At 44.4% G+C, this 26892-nt stretch overlaps 1 protein-coding gene across 3 annotated transcripts in view; it reads right to left on the bottom strand.

Moving 5' to 3' along the window:
- TANGO2 (transport and golgi organization 2 homolog) overlaps positions 1-26086 on the bottom strand; it is a 51185-nt gene extending 25099 nt beyond the window's left edge. The window contains exons 1-5 of one of the 3 annotated variants that reach the window (XM_032230100.1): positions 25984-26086; positions 21385-21504; positions 13313-13446; positions 5420-5508; positions 1465-1584 (exon numbers count right to left, since the gene is read on the bottom strand). In XM_032230100.1, coding sequence (XP_032085991.1) covers positions 1465-1584; positions 5420-5508; positions 13313-13368 — 265 coding nt within the window. In that variant the 5' untranslated portion in view covers positions 13369-13446; positions 21385-21504; positions 25984-26086. The remainder of the gene's footprint in view (positions 1-1464; positions 1585-5419; positions 5509-13312; positions 13447-21384; positions 21505-25983) is intronic. The other 2 variants (XM_032230101.1, XM_032230102.1) reach the window with 2 other exon arrangements.
- Between the last annotated feature and the right edge of the window lie 806 nt (positions 26087-26892).

Raw genomic sequence — 26892 nt, 5'->3', positions numbered from 1 at the left:
GAGGAAGGAAGGAAGGGAGGGAGGGAGGAAATGAAGGGAGGGAGGGAAGAAGGAAGGAAGGGAGGATTGAGGGAGGAACAAAATAAATGGAGAGAGGGAGGAAGGAAAGAAGGAAGGAAAATGAATGAATCAACCCCAAAGCACCAGAGTTTCCCTAACAGAAGAGCGCTCGCAATAGCCCTTAGACTTATATACCGCTTCATAGTGTTTTACACCCCTCTCTGACTCTGGTTTACAGAGTCAACCCCCAACAATCTGGCTCCTCATTTTATTGACCTCGGAAGGATGAAAGGTTGAGTCCACCTTGAACTGGTCAGGATTGAAGGAATCGAACTCCTGGCGATGGGCAATGAGTCAGCCTGCAATACTGCAGTCTAACCACCAGGGCTCCCTCTTTAACTATAGACGGTAATTACAGTTTTTAATTACAGTTTTTAATTACCGTTTTTCGGACTATAAGACGCACGTTTTTGTCACCCAAAAGGGGGTGAAAATTTCTGTGCGTCTTATAGACCAAATATTGCTGTAGCCTCGCTCACCCGCCGGCCATTTTTTGGCCTCTCCATGCCGTGTTTTCAGGCCTTTTTTCGGCCTTTTTAAAGTCCGTTTTTGGGGATTTTTTCAGTCCATTTCAAGGCTTTGGGGCCTGTTTTTTCCACCAAAAAGGGCTGAAAAAAGTCATGAAAATGGGCCAAAAAAAGCCTCAAAAACAGTCTGAATAAACGCTCAAAATGGGCCAAAAAAAGACCGAATAAAGCCTCAAAAACAGGCCAAAATGCCTCCAAAAAGGGCCAAAAAAAAGCCTCAAAAATAGGTAGAAAAAAGGCTGGAAAAGGGCCAAAAAAAGGTCCCCCAAAGTCCCAAAGATGGGGCACACGGAGGCCAAAACCCGTTGTTGTTTTCCTCTTCTAAATTTAGGTCCGTCTTCTAGTCAGGTGCATTTTATAATCCAAAACAATACGGTATATAATACAGGCTCTATGATAGTTATGTGTTGTGACTCAGCAGAAACCTCCTGTGAGTTGTTTCAGGATGCAGGGCTGACCGACTCACAGGAGAGGATAATGAGCAGCTGTTGCTCGTTAGGGTCTTCTTCTGCGGATAAAAAGACTGATGGTGCCACGCCCTAGTTGCAGAAGTCAACGTTCGTTCCATCCCGTTCCGTTCCTGTTTTAGTCAAGTCTCTGTTTGTTTGCAATCATCGAGAAGAAGCACTTGGATAAATGATTTGATTTATATAAACCTGTTTTGCTGTAGTTTACTTTTGCCAGAGAATTTATCTGTGTTTATTTTGTGCTCGCAGCCAGGAAGAGCCGGGACTGATAAAAACATTCCTTTGCAAGTTGTGTGTGGCTGTCATTTCTGAATGGGCAAGGTGGGGGTCAGAACAGTTATGGATAAACATTTTTTTTTACAAGCAGCTGACATCCCAAAGAAAGTTCACCTTCCCGACTACATACTTGCCTCTTCCTTTTGCATGCTTGTTGATCTGAGGCTGCATGTAATTGGTCAAGGCGGCCATCTTGCCTTTCTTGCTGATGCCAAGCCAGGACCCACCTTCTTTCCCTTCTTCCATATCCAAGCCTGCCATTAACAACAAAAACACAAATGAATTAACTGGGCACCATTACGCAAAAATGTGGTTGGTGGCCAACCAAGAGTTATTTCATACTGGGAAGAGATTTCTTAGTGTGAGACACGGAAGGCATATAGCTGTGATGGCAAAACTATGGGATGCGTGCCAGAGGCGGCAGGCAGAGCCCTCTGCGTGGGTACATGCAACATTGCCAGCTGCTCTTCTTCAAGTTGTGGCAGAGGTTGGTTCCTTAGCAGGCCACACCCCCGAGCCGGTTCTAATGGGGCCACCATCTTGTTTTTTTGCTTCTGCACAAGCACAGCTTTTTTAAAAGCCTACTGCGCATGTGCGCGTTGCGCAGTGGTGGGTTGCAGGCGGAAGGCCCAGTACGGGCATCCTGGAGCCTGCCCAGAGCACCAGATACCATTGCTCCGGAGGGCCCCGCCGGAACTCCTTACCTATCTTTTAAGACTTCTGTGCTTCTGCGCACAGCACGTACAGTACCTGCGTGACGCTCCGTGGAGCAGCTGGAGTGCCGCGGAGGCGCTAAGACGCATGTGAATGGTTGGAACGGGATCCGGAACTCGCCACTGGCATTGCGTGCATTAAGCGCGCGCGCGCCCGAAGCACGTCCCTGAGCGAACCAGCAGTAGAAGAAGCTGGAACCCACCCTGGATAGTGGTAATCACAGGTGGCTCCCACCACCTGCCCCAGCTCTATGGCATCCCATTTAGGCTCCTTTTGTTTTAGCCAAAATGCATGCTCACCATCAGCAAGGCTGAGTGCATGCGCTTACATTTGCCAACCGGTAGGGAAGGTAAGTGAATACCACCCCTGGTACATGTGCGACGCTCAGCTGATCTTCGTGTGTGCCGGAGCCCCTGGTCTTCAGTTCCTGGAGCTCTGGCGCATGCGGAGACCAGCTGGTTGGCATGCATGCGCATGCTGGAAAACAAAACACCAGGTGGCTGGCATGTGTATACACACCAGTGGTGGGTTTCAAAATTTTTTAGAATCTCTTCTGTAAGTGTGGCCTGCTTTGTGGGAGTGGCTTGCCAGCCACGTGACTGGGTGGGAATGGCTTGCCGGCCATGTGACTAGGTGGGAGTGGCTTGCTGGCCATGTGACTGGGTGGGCATGGCCAACTTGTAAAATGTGAAACTCACTTAACAACGCTCTTGCTTAGCAACCAAAATGTTGGCTCAGAAATTCTGGCATTTGAAGCACGGAAGACTTAAAGCTGTCAAGTTACAAGACCCCTGCACCCCTAACCCTTTAGAAAAAAACTCCCCAGGGGTGTTCAAACTTGGCAGCTTTAAGACTTGTGGACTTCAACTCCCAGAATTCCTCCTCCAGTCATGTTGGCTCAGGAACTCTGGCATTGAAGTGTGCAAGTCTTAAAGCTGTCAAGTTACAAGACCCTTGTACCCCTAACCCTTTAGGAAAAAAACCCCAGGGGTGTTCAAACTTGACAGCTTTAAGACTTGTGGACTTCAACTCCCAGAATTCCTCCTCTCGCTCTTCATCTTGATGATGTGCAGACGGGCAGGGGGAGGGAGCTGGAACCGGTTCTAAACGGCACTGTAGATTTGTGGAACCTCTTCTATAGAAGAGGCAAGAACTGGCAGGAACCCACCCCTGATGCGCACCAGCCACCTGGTCTTTGAGCTTCCAGGACTCAGGTGCGCACAGGCGTTCCGATTTGGGCACTCGATGCCAAAAAGCTTCGCCAACGCTGGTGTATCGGAAGTCACTGGCTTACAACTGCAACTGAGCTCACCATTTCTACCGCCCCGTTTTACAACCTTCCTGGCAAATGTTTGCGCACATCGAACAGGCAGCAATGCCTGCAGCAACCCCCCCACCCCCCACCCCGCTGAATGGGCCAACTGGAAGTTTGGAAATGATCCATTTCTGGCTTCCGGAGGGCCTCAAAGGGGCCGGGGTGTGTGTGTGGCCATTTTCGCCCTCCCCAAGCTTCAGGAACACCTCTGGAGCCTGCGGAGGGGCCATGCGCGCATGCACTGGGAGGGTGGATTGCGTGTGCATGCGCAAGTAGGTGGGGAGGATTGAATTGATGCGGTCACTCAGGCAATTCTGGCACTCCGTAAGAAAAAGGTTCAACATCACTGGTGTAGGGTCTCCTGCTTGAGTGGGGGGTGGTGGTGGACTAGATGACCTACAAGGTCCCTTCCAACTCTGTTCACCTGTTAATTAGTTAAAGCCAAAAAATACGTCTGGTTTCACAGAGAGAGGAAAGGAAGGAAGGATTTAGCTGCTGCGACACAAGAAGCAGAAGATAAATTACCTTCTTGAGAAGATTGACAGTTCAAGGCCTACGTCTTATAAAACCAAGGACGGGTGCACACACGCACACACGCACAATAAATACATCAAAAAAGACCAGAACGTTTTTAAAATTCAAATTTCAGCAGCCCCCCACCCCACCCCCTTCCTCACTAAGCATCGCTCGGTATAAAAAAAGGGGGAAAACAGAAAGAGGTACGTACAGCCCACGCTCGTCAAGAATTCAGAATGAACACCATACTTTCAGAAAGTTTTTAAAAAAAAGAAGAAGAAGAACTTTGGAGCAGACAGAAAGAGTGAGAGAATAATTCATCCTCCTGCCAGTGGCAACAACGTTAAGCAGAAGAGAAGAGGTTTTTTTAAAAATAAAATAAAATAAAATAAAAATCCCCATGGCTTGACTGTTCAAATCTCATTTTTATTTATGTGCATACTGAAACTTGTACTTTAGGATGGCTAGGCAGGAGAGAAAGGGAGGGAGGGAGGGAGGGAGGGAGGGAGGGAGGAAGGAAGGAAGGGAGAAAAGAAAGAAGGGGCAAAGACTGGAAATAGTTATCAAGTGAGGAATGCAATAAATACTCAGGATTTTGAGAGAGGGAGAGAGGGAGAGGGAGAGACAGAGAGAGGGAGATATGTTTGACTAAATCTTTGACTAATTGACTGAAATGCTTCTAAAATAGGCAGCACTGGGTCTGTTGAAGCAGCACGCTTGAAAAATAAATTGGATTAAAAGGTAAAGGCTCCCCTCGCACATACGTGCTAGTCGTTCCTGACTCTAGGGGGTGGTGCTCATCTCCGTTTCAAAGCCTAAGAGCCAGTGCTGTCCGAAGACGTCTCTGTGGTCAGGTGGGTGGCATGACTCAATTCCGAAGGCGCACAGAATGCTGTTCCCTTCCCACCAAAGGTGGTTCCTATTTTTCTACTTGCATTTTTACCTGTGCCTTAGCCATGAAAGCCAGCTGGGTGACGTTGTGCTGATCACTAGGAGACTGTGAGTTCTAGTTCTGCCTTAGGCATGGAAGCCAGCTGGCTGACTTTGGGCTGATCACCAGGAGACTGTGAGTTCTAGTCCTGCCTTAGCCATGAAAGCTGATTGGGCGACTTTGGTCTTATCGCCAGGAGATTGTGAGTTCTAGTCCTGCCTTAGCCATGAAAGCCGGCTGGGTGACTTTGGCCTGATTGCCAGGAGACGTTAAGCAAGTCACCATGGTTGTTAAGTGAATCAGGTGGCCATAAGTCCAAATCTAGTTTATCAAAAGACGTTTTTAAAAACCTTTTTTTCCCCTGGGAAACATCAAAACAGCAAAAAAATCTATCTCAAAACACAATCACAGGACAGGCTACAGCCTCCCAGTTGCCACGCACCCAAACGCATTCATGCAACTGGAGAGACTGGAGTGCAGCAGTCATAACTTCGAGGGCAGCTTATAAATAACTTCTTTTGAGGCTGTGATAAATTCCAACCGTCATTAAGTGATCAGCCGTAAGCCGAGGACGGCTTGACTTAAACACATACCTAGAGAGCACTATACCTACCACTGAGGATCTCGTTGCTATTGTCCCAAAAATCGGCCAACTTGGCGGGCCGGTGATAATATTCATCTCTGTTAGCTGCTAGGATCAGCCTGTAGGGGAAAGAAGAGAAGATCTGTGATTGCACTGAAAAAGGACATTCGTTTTATTACTTCAGCTGCATAAGATACAACAGGGGTGGGGGGTGGGGAGGAAAGTTACACGTCACCCTAAGCTACAGTTTAACCATGATTTGCTGAACAAGGTGCAATCATCAGAGCTTGCCTTTGACCCCGAACCACGACATGGTGCGCGGGGATCCAAGAGGCCTTCTATTCTGCGGATTTTTTTAAATTATTGTTTCCATTTTTTTCTGCATCATTTTCATTGTTTGTACAATTTTGGAATTGTAAGCGGCCCAGAGTCACTTGGTTGGGTTGGGCGGCTATAGAAACTGTTGTGGCCCAGCAGGAGCCGTTGGAGCTGCCACCAGACTCCGACAGCGAGGGGCCCTATGAGTCAGCTCTGGAGGATGTGGAGGACCCTGGACAGGGTTCTGACTCCGAGCAGGGCGCAGAGAGGCTGGTTGGCCACCAGGAGGCGCCTGAGCCTTGGACAGTGGGGAGGAGACAAGGGAGAGTGATCCAGATGCCAGCAGTGAGTTGTTCCTGGATGCCAGGCACCGAAGAGCTAATAAGCGTCAGGAACAGTTGCGCAAGTACAGGAGGTAATTGCACTCAGCTGGTGGTAATTAGGCTCCTCTCCAGACTATAAGAGGACTGCTTGTGCACACGCCCCTTTTGCAGAAGTCAACGCAGGAACAAATGTTGGAGAACATTTTTGTGAGCTTGGCAGGCTGGATTGCTGCCAGGGCTTATCTGTGCTGGATTGCTGCCCAAGCTTGTCTGCGCCAGTTAGCTGCCAAGGACCTGTCTGTCTGTTAATTAAATGCTGTAACTTGTCTTTGGCTCGGAGTGTGTTGGTGTGGGATGAGGGGGGTCAAAACAAGAAACTGAATTAAAAAATGCAGAATACGAGAATAGTCATTTTCAGGCTACCTACAGATGCAGAGGTCCTCGACTTGGCAATTGTAACCTGGATCTCTGTTCGTTTTGCCGACATCCAGGATTTCCTGACATTGAGAACAATTAATCAGTGGAACAACTGGCCTCCAGAAGTTGTGAATGCTCCAACACTGGAAGTTTTTAAGAAGTTGGATAACCCTTTGTCTGAAGTTGTGTAGGGTTTCCTGACTAAGCAGGGGGTTGGGCTAGAGGACCCCCAAGGTCCCTTCCAACACTTGTTCTTCTTTTCTATTCTTCTGTTCTGTTCTTCTGTTCTGTTCTGTTCTGTTGTTGTTCTATTCTATTCCATTCTATTCCATTCCATTCCTGTCCCTATCCTACCTTATCCTCAGACATGCTGCCAGAGGGGAGGAGGGGGTGTAAAGAAGTCGATTAAACAGATTTCCCTTTGTCTTATTTCACGATTCGAGGGGTTGAATCTGTGACCTCGCAGGCGGCGCTCCATCGTGAAATTACAGCTTTGCCTGGAAGTATTCAGGGGAAAAAAACTCCTGTGAAAATTTGGGCGACACCCACACAGCCAAGTGGAGAGTTAATTAATGCCATCGCACCACTGCTGTCGACAACCAGCCAGCTCGCCTAGAAGCAGTCCCCCGCACAAGTTTTTGATTCCTTCCCAGCTCTGCATCGTAAACAACAACACACAGCCTCCTTCAGGGATGCTCCCAAGAGGCACCTTTTAATCATATTTGGTTTATTTTTATTTGTACTCTGTCGGAACGCACCCGTTGAAAGAATGCGCAGCTTTGAAAGGACCTACGTGCTTCCAATCTATTTAATCCAACAGAGGCAAGAACACCAAAGCTAACAAAGGAAAGAAGAAAAAGACGGGAGGGAACACGACAAAGCTAACCTTGGTTTGAAGATCCAGGCTTAATAGCAATAGCAATAGCAGATTTTTATATACCGCTTCATAGGGCTTTCAGCCCTCTCTAAGCGGTTTACAGAGAGTCAGCATATTGCCCCCAACAACAATCCGGGTCCTCATTTTACCCACCTCGGAAGGATGGAAGGCTGAGTCAACCCTGAGCCAGTGAGATTTGAACCGCTGAGCTGCTGATCTAGCAGTCAGCTGAAGTAGCCTGCAGTGCTGCATTTAACCACTGCGCCACCTCGGCTCTTAAGGTTTGCAAATGGCTGATGGGCTTCTTCCTTGGTTCGGATAAACTATGGCTTCTGGGGGCCGGCTTATGTCAGCAAGCCAATCCCTAGGCTAAAAAGAGGACTCCAGGTTCAAAATATTTTGGTTTTAGCCAGGATGGAAATAAATGGATGAGTTTCACCTTGTGCAGAAACACTGTTTACCTATGGCCTGCTGAACAAACCTTGGCGAATCTAAGGTTTATTTATTTCCTTCTTATATAGCTGCCATTCCTTTACATTTTTCAGTGGACCGGGAAGAGGCTTAAGCAAGGCACAAAAAACAAACACTACGAAGCTAACCTTGGTTTGAAGATCCTGGCTTAAGGTTTGCAAAACATTTGACTGGTATTTGCTGATTTGCTCCTTTCCTGGTTCGGATAAACTTATGGTTTTGGGGAGCTTCTCAATCATGATTTATTTGTGTGTTTCTTCATACAACGAACCGTGATTCACATAGCGTGCTAACCCATTGCTTGTTAATCAGGTAGGGCACAGCTTCATCAGGAGGTTGTGAGTTCAATCCTAGGTAGAGGCAGATGTAGAGTCTCCTGCTTGGGTGGGGGGTTGGACTAGATGACCTACAAGGTCCCTTCCAAATCTGTTCATCCGAATCAGTACATCCACAAACAGTTGTGATTTCGCTGACATGAATGGATTTGTATTTTGAACCCAGAGTCTTCTTTTCAGACTTGGGATTGGCTTGCTGGCATAAACATAAACCAGCTTCCCAGAAACCATAGTTTATCCAAACTGGGAATGGAGCGAATCAGGCTATTTATTCAAATTAGACAGCAACTTCCTTCCGACATAGGGAAACAGATTCAGACACACACTGGGGAAAACACGCATCTTTAAGGGAACCTCACCAAAAATCAGCCGCAGCCAAAAGTTACGATTCTCTAAGAAATTTATAAGAACTCCAAAACAAGCTGTACAACCACAACTGCACAAAGATTTATGCAACTTCTGACTGTGTGTATGTGTGCATGCCTAGATGGAAAGTCAAGAATCCGTACTGCCGAAGCAATTTCCTGTGATATAATTCAGTTCCATTAAAAAAAAAAAGATTATGAGATTATAGCTCCGAAACATAAAACCTATATTTACAAACTGCAGCAATTTGTATTACCAAAATTGGATTTATGAAGGTCTCTGCAAACAGGAAAACATAGAAACGAGAGACACTTATTTCCAGCATGACAAATAAGAGACTGTTACAGGGGAAGGAACATGGGGGGCACCTAATTACAACTCAGTAGCTCCACCAACGAGCCGGTACAGGCAGTCCTCGGCTTATGACCAAAACAGAGGCAGTTCTCGACTTACAACCATAACGAAGCCGAAAATTTCTATTGGTAAGGAAGAAAGTTGTTAAGTGAGTTTTAGCACTTGGTGCTTAGACTTCTATATCGCTCCACAGTGTTTTCTAGCCCTCTCTAAGTGGTTTACAGAGTCAGCCTGTTGCCTCCAACAATCTGGGTCCTCATTTAACTGACCTCGGACGGAAGGCTGAGTTAATCTTGAGCTGGTGAGGATCGAACTGCTGGCAATGAGTTAGCATTCAATACTGCATTCTAACCACTGTGCAGAATGGATGGATGGATGGATGGAAGGAAGGAAGAAAGGAAGGGAGGGAGGGAGGGAGGGAGGAAGGAAGGAAGGAAGGAAGGAAGGAATAGCAATAGCACTTAGACTTATATACCTCTTCACAGTGCTTTACAGCACGCTCTAAGTGATTTAGAGTCCACAAATTGCCCCCAATAATCTGGGTCCTCATTTTACTGACCTCAGAAGGTCAGCCTTGAGCTGGTGAAGATCAAACTCCTGGCAGTGGGCAGAGTCGGAAGGAAGGAAGGAAGGAAGGAAGGAAGGGCAATAGCACTTACACTTCTATACTGCTCCACAGTGCTTTACATCTCTCTCTAAGCAGTTTTACAGAGTCAGCATCTTGCCTCCAACCATCTGGCTCCTCCTTTTACCCACCTTGTTCTAAGTGTGGGAAATGGTCACATTTTTCAGTGCTGTTGTAACTTCGAACAGTCACTAAGCGAACTGTCGTAAGCCCAAGACTACTTGTAGCTGTAATTGGGGTGTAAGAATAGCTGTTCTCTCTCTCTCTCTCTCTCTCTCTCCCTCCCTCCCTCCCTCCCTCTCTCTCTCTCTCCCCCCCCCCCTCTCTCCGCCTCTCCCTCTCTCTCTCCCTCTCCCTCCCTCCAGCTACTACAACCTTAATCCTGGCAAACTCTCCTTACAACATTATTCCTGCTAGATCTTTATGCTCGGGCAAGGGTATGAGAGTGAAGGCGCCGGGGTCTTAAGCCATGGAGAGCTTTACATATTTTGCTGCAGATAAATGGAAGAGAAGCCTTTAAGGAGGGTTGATGTTAAAAGTCTGTGCTTGGATTTCTGCACCGGCTGAAAAGATAAAAGAATGAGGGACCAGTGTGTTCTCAGTCACAGGCTGGTTTTATGGAACAACAACAACAACAAAAAGAGAGATTTAAGCTTTGTATCTATATTTGCATTCCCCCCCCCCTCGTATTTTACACACGGTTCCTTTATCTACGTTTCACAGTCAGTTCTAATCCTGATGCCTTTGCGCTGGGTAAAAAGAAAAAGGAAAAAATATTTCTTTCAAAGACCCATTAATTTGTGTTTTGGGAAACGCAAAATGTTTGTACAGGTAAGTCCTCGACTTACAACAGTTCATTTAGAATAGAATAATAAAGTTGGAAGGGACCTTGGAGGTCTTCTAGTCCAACCCACTGCCTAAGCAGGAAACCCTATACCGTTCCAGACAAATGGCTATCCAACATCTTCTTAAAGACTTGCAGTGTTGGCATTCACAACTTCTGGAGGCAAGTTCTTCCACTGATTAATTGTTCTAACTGTCAGGAAATTCCTCCTCAGTTCTAAGTTGCTTCTCTCCTTCATTAGTTTCTACCCATTGCTTCTTGTTCTACCCTCAGGTGCCTTGGAGAATAGTTTGACTCCCTCTTCTTTGTGGCAACCCCTGAGATATTGGAAGACTGCTATCCTGTCACCCCTAGTCCTTATTTTCATTAAACTAGACATACCCAGTTCCTGCAACCGTTCTTCATATGCTTTGGCTTCCAGTCCCCTAATCATCTTTGTTGCTCTTCTCTGCACTTTTTCTAGACTCTCCACATCTTTTCTACATCGTGGCGACCAAAACTTTGTGGCTTCCTTAAGACCACGTGATCCAATTTACGTGCTTGGCAACTGGTTCATACTTACGACCGTTGCTGTGTCCCAAGGTCATGGGATCCCTTTTTGCGACCTTATGACCAGTCAACAGGGGGAGTCAGATTCACTTAACAACCGAGTTACTAACTTGTCAACGGCAGTGATTCACTTAACAACAGTGGCAAGAACGTTTGCAAAATGGGGCACAACTCACTTCGCAAATCTCCCACTTAACAACAGAAAGGTTGGGCTCAACTGTGGTCGTAAGTCAAGGATTACCTGTATAATTCCAACTCGTTTGGTATTTACCACATACTAGTGTCTCCTTGGTGGAATTATTTTCTACTAGCCGATAACCCGGCGTTACCTGGGGATTTATTTATAGGGGGGGATCAAATGTAATTTTCCCCCTTAGCAGAGGGAGTCCCGTTGTGGAGTACTGTGAAGCTGTTACCATGGCAACTCCACTGGTAGAAGCCATTTTAAGGCAGTACAGTAGAAGCCATTTGAAGGCACAAAAGGCTGTATTTTAACAGAACATACACCCCGAGTGGTGTTAGGGGTGTCTTACCCCCACAGTATTTGTTTCCAGAGAGTAAGTCATCTGTGTACCAAGTTTATATATTCATATTCATTCTGCATATTCACTTAGAGGCTTATCACTTCCTAACCGTTGCCTAGTGTTCCTACACAATTGCTTGGCATTATATCCTTCATTAGATTTATCTCACCAGGTTTCTGGCATTAAAAAAACCCTCACACAGCATGAAACCAAAAAAGATATCCCTTAAGAAACCTCAGGTGACAACATTTCTACTAGGTATTTATTAAGCAAATTCATGCATTTGTGATACATACCTATCTAACAAATGCACGCCCTTGTAAGAAAAATGTATCTCCACTTATAAGAAAAATGTATCTATGGTATAAGCAGACAGGAAAAAAATATTTAAAGGCTCTTACAGTGGAGGATAAATAAATACAATTGAAATGGAAACCTTTCACTCCAAAAAGTATCTTACAAGTTAAAACATTTAGGCCAAACAATAGCAAACTGGGCATATTTTTTACTGAAGTCCTCATTCTGAAGGGACATTGTAACATTTGTGGAGGAATATGGTACATTACATAGTTTCACTGGATCTAAATTATGTGGAGTCGAGGCTTTAAAAGCTAGTTTGCCAGAACTGGACTGCAATTCGTGGCATAGCATAATGTGCGAAAAACAAGCACTGTAATCCAGTGTAGGATAAAGGGATTAGCCAAAGGTTTATTCAGCAAGATATGAAAAAAACCACTCACAGAGGGCCATCAGCTGGAATGAAGAATGGAATGGAATTAGGATAGGATAGGATAGAAAGAGGAAAGAAGGTAGGAGAATAGAACAGAATAGAATAAAGAGGGAAGAGAAGAAAGAGAGGAGAAGAAAAGAGGAGAAGGAAAGAACAGAAGAGGAATTAGAAAAGGATTAGATTAGAATAGAATAGAATAGAAAAGAGAATAGAGGAGAAGAGGGATTAGAATAGAATAATAGGATAGGATATAATAGAATAGAATAAAAGAGGAAGAGGAAAGAAGGAGGGAGTTTCAGTTTCAGTTTATTGAACACTTATAGGCCGCCCTTTTCCCTGAGGGGACTCAGGGCGGCTTACAATAATGAGGGAAGGGAGTGCAAGACGAGACATAAAAGAAAACGTGAGTAAAAAAATAATTAACCATAAAAGCACAACATTCACTCAGCATTCGGGCGGGGAGAGAGTAAAGTCCTATCCCCAGACCTGACGGGATAGCCAGATCTTGAGGGCTGTGCGGAAGGCCTGGACGGTGGTGAGGGTGCGGATCTCCACGGGGAGATTGTTCCATAGCGTCGGAGCTGCAACTGAGAAGGCTCTCCTCCGCGTAGTCGCCAGTCGGCACTGACTGGCGGATGGAATTCGGAGGAGGCCTACCCTGTGCGATCTGATGGGACGCAGGGAGGTAATTGGCAGAAGGCGGTCTCTCAAATAGAGAATAGAATAGAGAAAGGTGATAAGAGATAAGAAGAGAAGAGAGGAGGAGAAGAAGAATAGAACAGAACAGAACAAGAATTAGAACAGGGTTAAATTAAATTGGAAGAGAATACAAAAGAGAAGAGAGAAGAGAGGAGAAGAAAAGAACCGAAAGGGAATAAGAAAAGGATTAGATTACGTAGATTAAAATAGAATATAGAAAAGAGAAGAGAAGAGGGATTGAAATAGAATATAGAATAGAATAGGATATAGAATAGAATAGGAAATGAATGGAATGGAGTGGTATTAACACTTCACATGATATTGTCTCTTAATCCACATATCAAAAAGGTTTTAGCAGATGAAGCAGAGAAGTCATCCAAGAATCCAAGACCATCCCTGCGATTTTTAAGCCACAATGGTATTTCCAAACTCTAGCAAGAGCGACAACAAGCGTATCGACAAAGCGACGGTGAAGCGGAATTGCACATTACCTGTAGGCATTTTTGGACACAGGACGTGGGTCAAACTTAAAGAAAAGAATGCACATGGGTTACAGATGGGGGGGAAACTTGAGCTTCCTTGCAGAGATGGTCAATCAAAGGTCATCCTTCCTGGTCTTTGTCTGCTGCAAATGAAACACGGACAGCCGATCAGATTCCGAAATTGTTAAGTTTGTGATCCTATTACACACTCCAGGTAGTCCTCGACTTACAACTATTCATTTAGTGACCGTTCGAAGTTTCAAGGGCACTGAAAAAAGTGACTTATGACAGTTTCTCACACTTATGACCGTTGCAGCCTCACGTGATTTACATTTACGACGGTTGCAGTGTCCCTGGGGTCACGTGATCCCCCGTCGCAACCTTCTGACCTTCCCAGTGTGCACATGCACAGAGTTGCCAGATGAAGGGACAACTTTAAGAACAGGGGTCGACTTGGGAGGAAGGCCACAGGTGGATGATGAATGGCCCCTCCCATAAGGAATAAAAGAGGAGCGAAAGGGGAGTGGAGCTTGCAGGAGACAACTACTTCGCTTCATTGGTTTGTGACTCTCTGAGATTCCTTGCCAAGTTCTGCAGATATTGGCCTGGCAGCTCTCCAAGCCAGATAAGGTCTGTGACAGTAAATCCTCCCTCGAAAGACTTGGCTGGATATGAATGAGCAGAATTCACAGTCAATTAATAAAAGGTTTTTTTTGTTGGGACGAAGAATTTGCTTCAGGCTCTTGGGAAGCCTAGGTCAGAAGAGTAATAACACAATGGTGTGCGCTTTCATCTTCTTCCAAGTGAAAGGGAGGATTAAAATGCGAGTAACTGAAACAATCACCGGTACCTCACCCAAACAGATAGAGCTTGGCTGTATCAAGAGTGTTCCAGAATGCCGAGATGCAGAGGGAAAGAAATCAATAGCTGAACTCCAAGCAGCTCGGAATAATTGACTTAACCTTGCCCCAGTGAGCGATGATCAAGCGGTTTTATCGAAAACAAATTAAATTACTTCTATGAGCCCGAGAGTACGGCTGCAGAGAGAGAAAAAGAGATCACTTCCTACTCCTACGCTAGGGACTCGGCTTCTCCCTTCCAAGATCTGTGATTGTGAAAGATCTATGAAAGCCCAACAAAAACTGGACAAAGGTGGTTAGAAAAGATGATAGGGAAACATGTAGATTTCGAACCTGAACTATTTTCAGAGGATAATTAGAACTGCAGAAAAAAAGCAATGGCATGCCTTCCACTGAGGACTTGCACGCTGCACGAGTCAAAAAGAGGGCCGTGAAAATATCTACAAACCCCTCACATCCAGGACACAAATTGTTTCATCTCCTACCCTCAAAATGAGACGCTATAGGGCACTGCACACCAAGATGATGAGACACAAGGACAGTTTTTTCCCCGAATGCCATCACTAAAAAACTAATTCCCTCACCACTGTCAAACTATTCACTAAGGGTGCATTACTATTACTATTAGTCTTATCATTGTTCCTATCATCCATCTCCTCCCACTTATGACTGCAGGACTGTAACTTTGTTGCTTGTATCCTTACGATTTATATTGATTGTTTCCTCGTATGATTTGATTGCTCATTTGTACCCTGTGACTATCATTAGGTGTTGTACCTTATGATTCTTGACAAATGTGTCCTGCCTTTTTATGTACACTGAGACCATATGCACCAATGACAAATTCCTTGTGTGTCCAATCACACTTGGCCAATAAAGAATTCTATTCTATTCTATTCTATTCTGTGCTGTGCTATGCTATTTTAGACTATAACCATGTTGCTTGCATCTTTACGATCGATAGTTTTGTTTCCTAATATGATCTGATTGCTTATTAGTAACTTATGATTATCATTAACTCTTGTAATGTATCTTTTCTTTTATGTTCACTGAGAGCATCTGCACCAAAGACAAATTCCTTGTGTATCCAATCACACTTGGCCAATAAAGAATTCTGTTCTATGCTATGCTATTCTTTATTCTATTCTCTATTCCATTCCATTCCATTCTCTATTCTATTCTCTAATTCCTATTCTATATTCTATTCTATTCTCTATTCTATTCTCTAATTCCTATTCTCCATTCTATTCTCTATTCTATTCTAGACTATAACCATGTTACTTGTATCTTTACAATTTATATTGTTTTATTTGTTTCCTAGTTGATTTGGTGGCTTATTAGTAACCTATGACTACCACTAAGTGTTGTATCTTATGATTCTTGATGAATGTATTTTTTTTCTTTTATGTACACTGAGAGCATATGAACCAGAGACAAATTCCTTGTGTGTCCAACCACAATTAGCCAATAAAGAAATTCTATTCTATTTTTACTAGGTATAATACCAGAAAAACTTGATAAGAAAAGTATGAGTGTTTCCCTGTGTTGTATGTTAATTAAGCCAGGTATGCCCTGTCTTCTCCACCATCAATGTTGGTTGAGGAACTTCAACTTGCATCTGGATGAAAAATAAACTTGAGTTTCATGAACAGTCCAAGGGTTTAAAACATCCATATTAGGGTGTTTAACCTACAGTCCTGGTACAATGTCCAAGAGCTCCTTCACCTTAAACATTAACCATGCTCATCTTCCAAGGTCAGACATGTGCTGCCATCTACTGTGACAATCAGGTTATAGGAAGCTACGGTAGTGCCTTTAAAAAAAAGACACCTGCCCCCTGGTAGAACTTGATTAGAAACCAGCATTGTTTAAAGCACCTTTAAACTCAACGACAATTGTTAAAAGATGACAACAAAGCTCTGAAGAAGAAGAAGTCATTATAAATGTCATGCTCGCAAGAGACGCCACGAAAAGACCAGACAAGGATGAGATATAAATCAAAGAGTGATGGCTACATTAAGGCTGACATTTCCAATATTTTGTCTGTCTCGCATCGCTGCTTCTTATTATCGCCCTTTGCTCCATATTTTATTTATTCTAAGTGATTAGCTTTATATAGATCTGTTAAAAACATGACAGCTTAACATTGTTATAATAATTGAAATCTATTCAGCCCCTTGATTTCCCAGTTTGGTTGTCTAACCAATGCAAAACACTCACAGCTCTATTTGAATAGAGAGTGGCACGCTTAAGATTTTATTTACAAAAAATGCAGCGGGCTTTGATTTTTTCAAGGCTTCCTCAAAACGAAAAGGGAGGAAAAAGGCACAAGTGCTTTTGTTGATGGGATCAAACCGGAGCGTGCTATTGTTGAGCATGATGTTTCTCAATCTTGGCAACTTGAAGATGTGAGGACATCAACACCCAGAATTCCCTAGCCAGCATGGCTGGCTGGGGAATTTGGGGAGTTGGAAGTCCCCACATCTTCAAGCTGCCAAGGTTGAGAAACACAAGTTTAAGAAAATTAATTCCCTCCACCTAAACTTTGAAGACACACGTCTTGTAGCCTTAGATGTCTCCAGTGGTGGGATCTTGCCGGTTTGGTGATTGCGTGCACAGTTTTAGCAAAACTTACCTTCCACATTGCTTCTGGGGAGTAACACAGCTGAGGCGCGAGGATATTGTTAAGTAAAGCGCAGGCGCGAGTGGGCAACCCCAACTGACCATCGGAGCTACCGGTTCGCCCAAACCGGTACAAACCGGCTGAATCCCACCCCTGGATGTCTCCCTGAGAAACATCCCATAATTTTTAAAAAATCATGTTGTGAGGTCACTTAGGATAAGTCTGTAACTCCTACCCTGTTTCCCCGAAAATAAGACCTCCCTGGATAATAAGCCCAATTAGGCTTTTGAGTGCATGCGCTAAAACAAGCCCTCCCTGAAAATTTATTTATTTATTTATTTGGAATTTTTATATGCCGCCCAATCCTGAAGGACTCCGGGCGGCTTACAAGAAATATAAAAAACACATAACGACAAAACAATTTAAAACAACAGACACCCCTCATCCATTCATTCTAGTCGGGGCCGGACCTCAACAGTGAGGTCAACAGCCCCAGGCCTGCCAGAACAGCCAAGTTTTTACGGCTTTCCTGAAGGCCATCAGAGTGGGTATGGTCTGGATTTCCGGGGGGAGTTGGTTCCAAAGAGTCGGAGCAGCCACCGAGAAGGCTCTCCTCCGAGAGCCCGCCAGCCGACATTGTTTGGCCGACAGCATCTGAAGGAGGCCCAATCTATGGGATCTTATTGGCCGCTGGGAGGTATGTGTCAGCAGGCGGTCTCGAAGGTATCCTGGCCCTAAGCCATGTAGGGCTTTAAAGGTAATAACCAACACCTTGGAGACCAATAGGTAGCTAGTGCAGCTCACGGAGGATAGGTGTAACGTGGGTGTACCTCGGCACACCCAATATTGCCCGTGCGGCTGTATTCTGAACTAACTGCAGTCTCCAAACGCTTTTCAAGGGTAGCCTTGAAAACATTGCAACATAGCAGGGAGCCGTGATGTGACCACGCTCGCCACCTCCTGCACCTCAAAAATAATAAGGCCTTCCGGAAATAAGGCCACGTGCTTATTTCAGAAGATCAAAAGAAAATAAGACCCTGTCTTATATTAGGGAAAATACGCTAATCATGTGATGAATCTAGATCAGGGGTGTCAAACTCAATTGCATTGAGGGCCACATCAGAGCTGTGGTTGACTGTGTGTTGGTGGAGGGGAGAGAGAGATTGGGTGGGTGTGACCAATTAGGTGTGCATGGGACCACCCACTGGGTGTGGCCAACTGGGTGGGTGTGGCCAGCTTGACGCCACTCCCCAAACTGCTGGCATGTTTCCTCTTCGCACTAGGTAGACCAGGACAACCCCGGCAGGTAGGATCTGACCACATTGTGGGCTGGATCTGGCTCACAAGCCCTGAGTTCAACACCCCTGACCTAGATGTAGAAGCATTTATTTTAATGGGAAGAGATGCCCATTTATATTTCCCACTTCTACTTGCAACTGGCATTTCAATTCTCTGTGTAGATTGTAATAGAGCACCCGAAATGCAGGATCTCTTTTTAAAATTGACCCTGTTACCTTTTCCTCCCCCTTCTTCTTAACGTTTATGCCACTCCAGAGTTTTCCTGGTATAAAATTCATTGTTGGAAATATGGCACAGGGAATCCTTTGACTTACGACCACAATTGAGCCCAAAATGTCTGTTACTAACAGAGGTGGGTTGTAGGCGGTACGCTCCAATACGGGGGTACCGGTGCCTGGCCGGAGCACTGGGTACCGTTTCGGTACGGTGCTGCGGATGGCGCACCTGCCTACCCGTATTACCTGTATTTCAGCCCTTTGGCGCCTGCGCGACGCTCCGCCGAGCAGCTGGAGAGTCGTGGAGGCTCACGGAGGCGTCACAAGAGGTAAAGATGCATGTGTGCGCATCCTGCACGCATTCATGTGGTGGACGCCGGGCCCCATTGTAACCATACCAGTTGCAATGGGATCCGGCACCCATCACTGGTTGCTAAGCGACAGTTGTAAAATGAGTTTTGCCCCTGTTTACCACCTTCCTTGCCAAAGTTGTTAAGTGAATCTGATTTTGCTCTTCAAATATGAATCAGTTGCCAAGCATCCAGATGTAAATCACATGCAGCATGGGAATACTGCAAGCATGGGTCATAAAGGCAAAACCTGGTGATAAGTCACTTTTTTCAGTGCTGGTGTAACTTTGAACAGTTGTTAAATGAACTATTGTAAGTCGAGGACTACCTGTATTTTACCTGCATGTATAGAATTGTTTGAGCCTCACTGATTACTATACAGAGTGTCGATTCTTTTTATTATTATTAGGAATATATATCCACAGCCAGGGCTGCAGTTAACATATTTTTGAGGGATAGAGAGACAAAAAGGCAGCCGTATAAATGCTTTGGATGATTTTTTTTTTTTTTAAATCCTACAAAACTTCGCAAGACGGATCAATGAGGAAGTGATTTGGTTCCCTAAATTGTACAGAATAAATACTGCAGACTGGAATGAAATGCTAAAGAACATCTGAAATACGCAAGCATAGAGATAATTAGAAGCAATATTATGCTTAAGAACGCTTCTGAAAAGGAGCAGAAGACATTGGAATTCATGCTAGATTGTACTTACTGGATAAAATATTCATCCATTTATAAAGTTACTATTCGACAATGTTAATTTCTCCATGTCCTTTTCTGGTGACTAAGAATACTTTTTGAACGTACACGGGAGCTATCGTTTCCAAAGCCTTTGGAATATTGATGTTTATTTCCCTGTTCAAGCCATATAAACTTTGACACGAGCCAGAATTACTTTATTATTTATTACTTTTATAGCCCATCTAAATTTCCAGTCCTTCCTCTTCACAAATCAGGCAGCAACAAAAGTAGATAATGCATATAATAGCTTAAGCATGGTATGAATCTGGAACTGTGGTTTGTAAATCATGGTTTATGGCTCAACACAATGTGAATTCAGCCAACTGTGCCTCAGAATAATGCTCAAAGATCATGGTTTATGGTGAGGTCAACGTAGCTATTGTTTATCCCACCACCACTCTGGACAGGCAAGTTTTATTCTAGGTTGCTTGTTCTGGTTTTTCTTTAGCTTTTCCACACCTAGGAAAAATGTGAATGTCCTTGGCTTTCAAATATGGGCTGAATTTAAAAATGCAAGAATTATTTAGAATATTATCTAAGAAATATTACATTAACTCAAACAATATTTTTCGGAGATATACAAAAATGTCATTAAAGTAGATTCATATGCTTGCACTTTGGTAGTAATTCCACTCAACCGAGATGAAAAGAATGTTTTTATGAACTGTATTAAACTATATTATCAGAAAATTTCCGTATGTATGTATGTATGTATGTCCCTCCCTCCCCCCCTCTGTGTGTGTGTGTGTGTTTTCCAGCATAACTCTGGAATGCCTCGAGCAATTTCAACCAAACTTGGTACACAGATGACTTACTCTCTGGAAACAAATACTGTGGGGGTAAGATGCCCCTAACACCCCTGGGTGTGTGTGTTCTGTTAAGATACAACCTGTTGTGCCTTAAAATGGCTTCTACCGTACTACCATAAAATGGCTTCTACTTTACAGCAGAGTGGAGTTGTCATGGTAACGGCTTTACAGTACTCCACAAGGGGACTACCTCTGGTAAGGGGGAAAATCCAACATTGGAAATTACGTTTGGTTCGGACATTTTCAACAAGGTGGTATAACTTTCCTTGACGCTTCTGGGGGCACAGGGAAAACATTTGTAACTAATTTAATTGTCGCTGAAAACCGGGCTTTTCCTGTCTAATACAGGATTTGGATAAATAAATACCCAGGCAACACCTGGTGATCAGTTAGTGTTATAATAAAGTAGTCCCCTTTTACTGACATGTCAAAGTCTACTTCAATCTTAATAAGAATCCTATGTTTGGATTCCTGTGACTAAGAAACTAGTTTTAATTTAGACCCTTATTACCAATTTTGTATTCCTCTCATAGCCCCAGTAGACTAGACTAGAGTTCACTTATAATTGTTCTGCTTTTTTGTGTCTAAGGAAAACAGAATAGCTTATGCAATAATGAATTTCTTAACATGCCACAAACACCCATGCATTTATTTTCGTACACCTAATTGTCATTGGTTTGGTACAGGGTGAATAAAAACTGCTGGATTTTTCAAACTTTAAATTGGATTTTTTAATATTTTTATCAAATTTATGCTTTTGGAGTAAAAATTTATCTAAAGATAGTTTTCTATTTAAAATACATTAATAATTTAGTTTATTCAGCATGAAATGGAGCTCAGTTATGTAGCATGAAGGCTGCATATTCTGCAATATTGGGACTGTCAGTGAGCCAACAACGAGTCAGAGGAGGAGCTGCTGTGGGACAGAGATGATAGTTGCTGTTTAAAAATTAGGATTTAAATCGAGTCGATTTAAATCAACCCTTTTTCCTACTGATTTAAATCGAATCGGTTTAAATCAAATCCACCCATCCAAAAGACGGAATAAAATTCCTATCTGCACCTTTACCTACTACCCAGGTCTGATGATAAAAAGCAATTAAGTCTTTAATATGTCCTGACATTTTCCTACTGGGAGGGGAAAAAAGCAAAAAGAACCAACAACAAACAAAACAGATTACCTTCCTGTTTGTAGCCAAAAATTGCTTTGGGAAAATTGCCACAGTTGCCTTGAAGTTGTTTCAACTAAAGATTACATTGGCTCCATATGGTGAAAGCAGTAACAGTACAGGCAGCTGCATCTGTTTTCAAGAAATAATTTATTTAGCAAAATGATATTTAAAAAAAAACACGGTGGAATAGAGTCCAGAATTTAAATAACTATAACTCAGAATAGAACACAACGGTCATAATAAAAAAATTTCTGTGTATAGGTTCAAGAGCGAGATGCCCTCTACACGGTTGGAGTTATTCCCAAATAAGTAGGCAGGAGATCAGGAACAAAAAAACAAGGCTCCATATAACTCAGAACAGCCTACACCAACTGGCAGAAACTTCTCAAATTACAGACTTACAACAGCACATTTAATGATAGTTCAAAGTTACAATAAGATAAAAGGTAAAGGTTCCCCTTGCACATATGTGCCAGTCGTTCCTGACTCTAGGGGGTGGTGCTCATCTCTGTTTCAAAGCCAAAGAGCCAGCGCTGTCCAAAGACGTCTCCGTGGTCATGTGGCCGGCATGACTCAACACCAAAGGTGCACGGAATGCTGTTTCCTTCCCACCAAAGGTGGTTCCTATCTTTCTACTTGCATTTTTTACGTGCTTTCGAACTGCTAGGTTGGCAGAAGCTGGGACAAGTCACGGGAGCTCACTCAGTTACGCGGCGCTAGGGATTCGAACCGCTGAACTGCTGACCTTTCTGATCGACAAGTCTTAGCCACTGAGCCACCACTTCCCTCTAGTCCTTGACTTACAACATCTCATTTAATGATAGTTCAAAGTTAGCACAATAGCACTGGGGGAAAAAAATGACATGGCTTTTTTTCACGCAGCATTCCCATGGTCACATGAACAATATTCAGAGGTTTGGCAACTGACTCATATTTATGATGGTTGCAGGGTCCCAGGTTCAGGTGATCTGCTGTTGTGACCTTCGAACAAGCAAAGTCAAATGGGGAAGCCACATTCACTTAACAACTGTGTTACCAACATGACCTTTGCAATGGTTTGCTTAATGGCAGCAAGAAAAGTCAGTAAGTAGGGCAAAACTCACTTAACAACTCTCACCTAGTAACAGAGCAACAGGGCTCAATTGTAGTCGTAAGTCGAGGACTACCTATATCAGATGAGAACCTTTCTTAGTCCCTACGGGTTGCTTGGAAATGACTCTGAAACCCATCTATAAACCTGATTCTTTACATTTACAAGGAATAGAGTTTTTGTTCTCTCACAAAAAAAAAATTGTGTCACTTTGCAGCTGAAAGTATCTCCTCTTTTCATTCCTATCACAACGAAAGGTTTCAGATTGCCAGATTTTGACAATGTAGCTTTATACTAGGGGTCAGTAATCTGCGGCTCTGTCATCCCCCTGCTGTGGCTTCCTGTCGCTCAAAATATGCGTCACAACCACCAATGGGTGGGACCCATCGGCCCACAATTTATTGAGCTTTTTGACCCCCGGTAGGCCAACCATAGATAAATCCAAGAAAAGTTTCAGGAGAAAACAGAATGTTTAAATCAACTACATATGATAGTTTTGTGGCCGCTCAGGAAATAGTCAGGCATGGGAAGGGTTTTTGTGGCTCCTGATGTTTTCTTTTCTGTGGGAAACGGGTCCAAATGGCTCTTTGAGTGTTTAAGATTGCCTGCGTTACACTAAAGTACAATTAATTAATTTGCTGGCATTTCCTATCTGATTTACCTGGTAAGGCTGACATCAGTCCGAGAAACAAGGGAAGGATCCCTTCTGAGTTTTTTTCCCACCCATTATGCAGCTGTGGGCTGAGCTGTCTCTTATCTGACTATTTCCTAGGCAGTACTTCTCTCTTTGCTCCATCTCCCAAACGTACCTTTTACAGGTAATGAAAAATGTACAACCAACCCATCAAAAATCAGACAGCATCAAGCAGTCTGCAGTATCGACAATTAGGCTAAGCACACCCATGACCTGACTCAACAATTAACCCATTTATCTGGATTTGCACAATATACTGACCCGCAAATTCTATTAAGCCGTCATGTCTTTAAATAATGGTCTCTGAAAGAGGCTAAAACACACAAATCAGTCATTTGTCAAGCAATTTAAATCATGTATCCAAAGATAAATCCACTCTAATCTGGTGCAAATGTGAAACCCAAACCATCAACCTTAACTTTACTTTCAAAGCGTGACCCGACAAATGCGCGCACGACAAAAGCGCGCCGACAAAACCACAGCGCTAAAACCGCAACGTCATCTACGTGTCGACAACAGCGCAGCGACAGAAGTGCGATTTAAGTTAAGGTAAGGGTTAGGTTTAGGGTTAGGTTTAGGGTTAGCATTAGGTTTACAGCGCGCTTGTCGCCGCGCTGTTGTCGCCGTGCTTCAGCGCTCATTCGTCAGCGCGCTTTAGAACTTGTGGTTTTGTCACCGCAGTTTAGTTGGGCGCGCTTTTGTCATTCACCCTTTTGTTGGTGAACCCTTTCAAAGTCATTAAGAGGCCATTGAGGAAGGATAGAAGCAGGCTGCACTGACTCCCCAGAAGAAAGTGTATGATATGAGAACAATATATATATATATATATATTTCAGGGAAAGCCAGAATATTTGCCCTTTATCCCAAAGATGCTTTTTTCAAGAGGCAACTTTCTGGTTTTTCTTTGAAGATATTTCACTTCTTATCCAAGAAGCTTCTTCAGCTCTTGGATGAGAAGCGAAGTCTTCAAAAAAAAAAAAAAAAAAAAAAAAAAAAGAATGTCCAGTTGCCTCTTGAAAAAGCCCCTTTGGGACCACCATGACCTGGATTGACTGAGAATCTCCATAGACATTTGCCCTGTATATCGATAAAACAAGAACAAAAGGCAAAAATGCTTCTTTGGCAACTTGGGCTGTATCAGAAAACCCACAAAACTCACTTTTAACCCAATTACCATATTATCCCATTTTCTGGATCTGGACCTACTTTGTTTTTAACTCTATTTTTCTCTTTTGAATTCTCCCAACTTGCTTTCAGTGTCTCTTTAAGTATTGGATTATTTTATTATGTATGTGTCCAGTATGAACACTGTACGCGAGAGACAGGTATAATCCTCCACTTAGGACCACAATTGAGCTCAAAATTTCCATTGTTAAAAGCAAGGCAGTTGAGTTTTGCCCCATTTTACAACCATTCTCGCCACACTTGTTGAGTGAAGCAGTTGCAGTTAAGTTGGTAGCATGATTGTTTAGTGACAACCTGGCTTCCCCCTTGACTCTGCTTGTCAGAAAGTTGCAAAAGGGGATCACATGATCCGGTCACACTGCAACCGTCATAAATACGAGTCAGTTGACAAGCATCCAAATTTCAATCACGTGACCATAGAGATGCTGAAGGGGTCGTAAGTGTGAAAAAACCAGTCCTGGCTGGGTCACTCTTTTCGACGCCGATGTAACTTCCAGTGGTCCCTCTAAACAAATGGTTGCAAGTCGAGGACTTCCTATACAAATGTGATAAATGGACACTAAATGGACCCTTAACATCATCAAAAAAGCACAAGAAATGTTCTTTCTGCACCAACTCAGGAAGCTCAAACTGCCCAAAGAGCTGCTGATTCTGTTCTACAGAGGAATGATTGAATCTCTCATCTGCACCTCCATCACTGTCTGGTTTGGCTCTGCAACCCAACAAGACAGACAGAGACTTCAGAGGAGAATCAGAACTGCAGAAAAACTACAATTACTACCAACCTGCCTTCCATTGAGGACCTGCACACTGCATGAGTCAAAAAGAGGGCTGTGAAAATATCTACAGACCCCTCGTATCCTGGACATCAATTGTTTCAACTCCTACCCTCAAAACGACACTATAGAGCACTGCACACCAGAACAACTAGACACAAGGACAGTTTTTTCCCTGAATGCCATCCCTCTGCTAAACAAATAATTCCTTCAACACTGTCAAACTATTCACTAAGGCTACATTACTATTACTATTAGTCTTCTCATCGTTCCTATCACCCATCTCCTCCCACTTATGACTGTATGACTCTAACTTTGTTGCGTGTATCCTTACGAATTATATTCCTAATATGATTTAATTGCTAATTTGTACCCTATGACCATCATTAAGTGTTGTACCTTATGATTCTTGACGAATGTGTCATATTATGCACCAAAGACAAATTCCTTGTGTGCCTAATCACACTTGGCCAATAAAGAATTCTATTCTATTCTAAATGACACAACAATCCTGCAAGGTAGACCGATAGAGGAAGGGATCAAAAGTCGACCCAAGACTGAGGCGAGATTTAAACCCAGCTCTCCCTGCCCCTAGTCTCCCCACACTTCCCACAGCGAAGGTTACTGCCTTCAAACCCATCATCCCCAGCTAAAGAGAGGCCAGAGGGCTTATTACTTTCCGGACTACAACTCCCACAATCCCTCGTCATGGAGTTTCAAGCGGGAGGCCGGTGGGACTTGAAGTTCACCATGTCAGCCCCGGCCCAAGATACTCCTTGTTCCCATCAGCCCCCGCGTCCTGCCCCAGACCCTCAGGAACCCGGCTGGGCCCACCACTTCCGGTCCCGCGCCCCCAAACTCACCCTCATACGGCTCGAGCGGCGCCTTCAACAGTTCCACCGAGCAGCCGCTTCCGGGCGCGCCACCCACCATTCAAGAAGCCGCGCCCCGATTGGATCGTCTCGCCTCCGCCTCCTCCGAGCGCACGCATGCGCCCCAGGCCGAATCGACGCCTCCTCCTGCTGCCCCGCCCCTTCGGGCTCCGCGCGCCGATGAGCTCTGTTTCCCCCGGTCGCTCTGGAGACGCCGCCGTTCCGCTTGCTTGCCTCCCCTCCCTCCGCCGGCGTTCGCTCGCTCGCTCGCTCTGCCCTGCCCTCGGCTCTTCCTTCTCTTGCTCGCTCCTCCCTCCTCCTCCTCTCTTTTTTCCCCCTTTCTCGGTCGAATGGCTTTTTTTTTTTGCACCTTTTGCAGCAATCTTGCATTTTAATTTTTTTAAAATGTAAAAAATAAAAAGAAATGAAGGCAATGCAAGGAAGGCAACAGCCTTGGGGGATTTGCAGGGCAACCTCCAAAATGCCAGGAGGTTCCAAAACCACCGCCTGGGCAGCTTGCTTAGCTCAGCAGATGCACCGTTGCAAAAAGTGCTTTTTCCCGGCTATAAATATCCCAAGTCCCACCCTGTGCCATTGATTTTTATCCCCCCCCCCCTTGCGATTCGTCTAGCCTTGTGCTGCAGGGGAAATCCCTCGCCCGGGCCCGTTTGCCCTACATCAGCAGGCGCGCCCAGCCCTTTGCAATCTCTGCCCCCCCCAACCCTTATGCCTCTCCCCCCGCCTGCAAAACACGGTTCAAACTGCACTCCCTGCACACGCTGGGGGTTCGCACGACCTTGCTTGGCTTTGCTGAAGCTTTGCAGTCTCGGCTGCAGAGTCGCTGCCCCCCTTCGCCCTTCTGCTTGCCACGCATTACCCACGGGTGGGAGACCCCCCAAT

The sequence above is a fragment of the Thamnophis elegans genome, chromosome 13 (assembly GCF_009769535.1).
Source record: "Thamnophis elegans isolate rThaEle1 chromosome 13, rThaEle1.pri, whole genome shotgun sequence".
Lineage (NCBI taxonomy): Eukaryota > Metazoa > Chordata > Lepidosauria > Squamata > Colubridae > Thamnophis > Thamnophis elegans.
The sequence above is the reverse complement of the archived record's forward strand: the minus strand, read 5'-3'. Positions and strand labels throughout refer to the sequence as shown.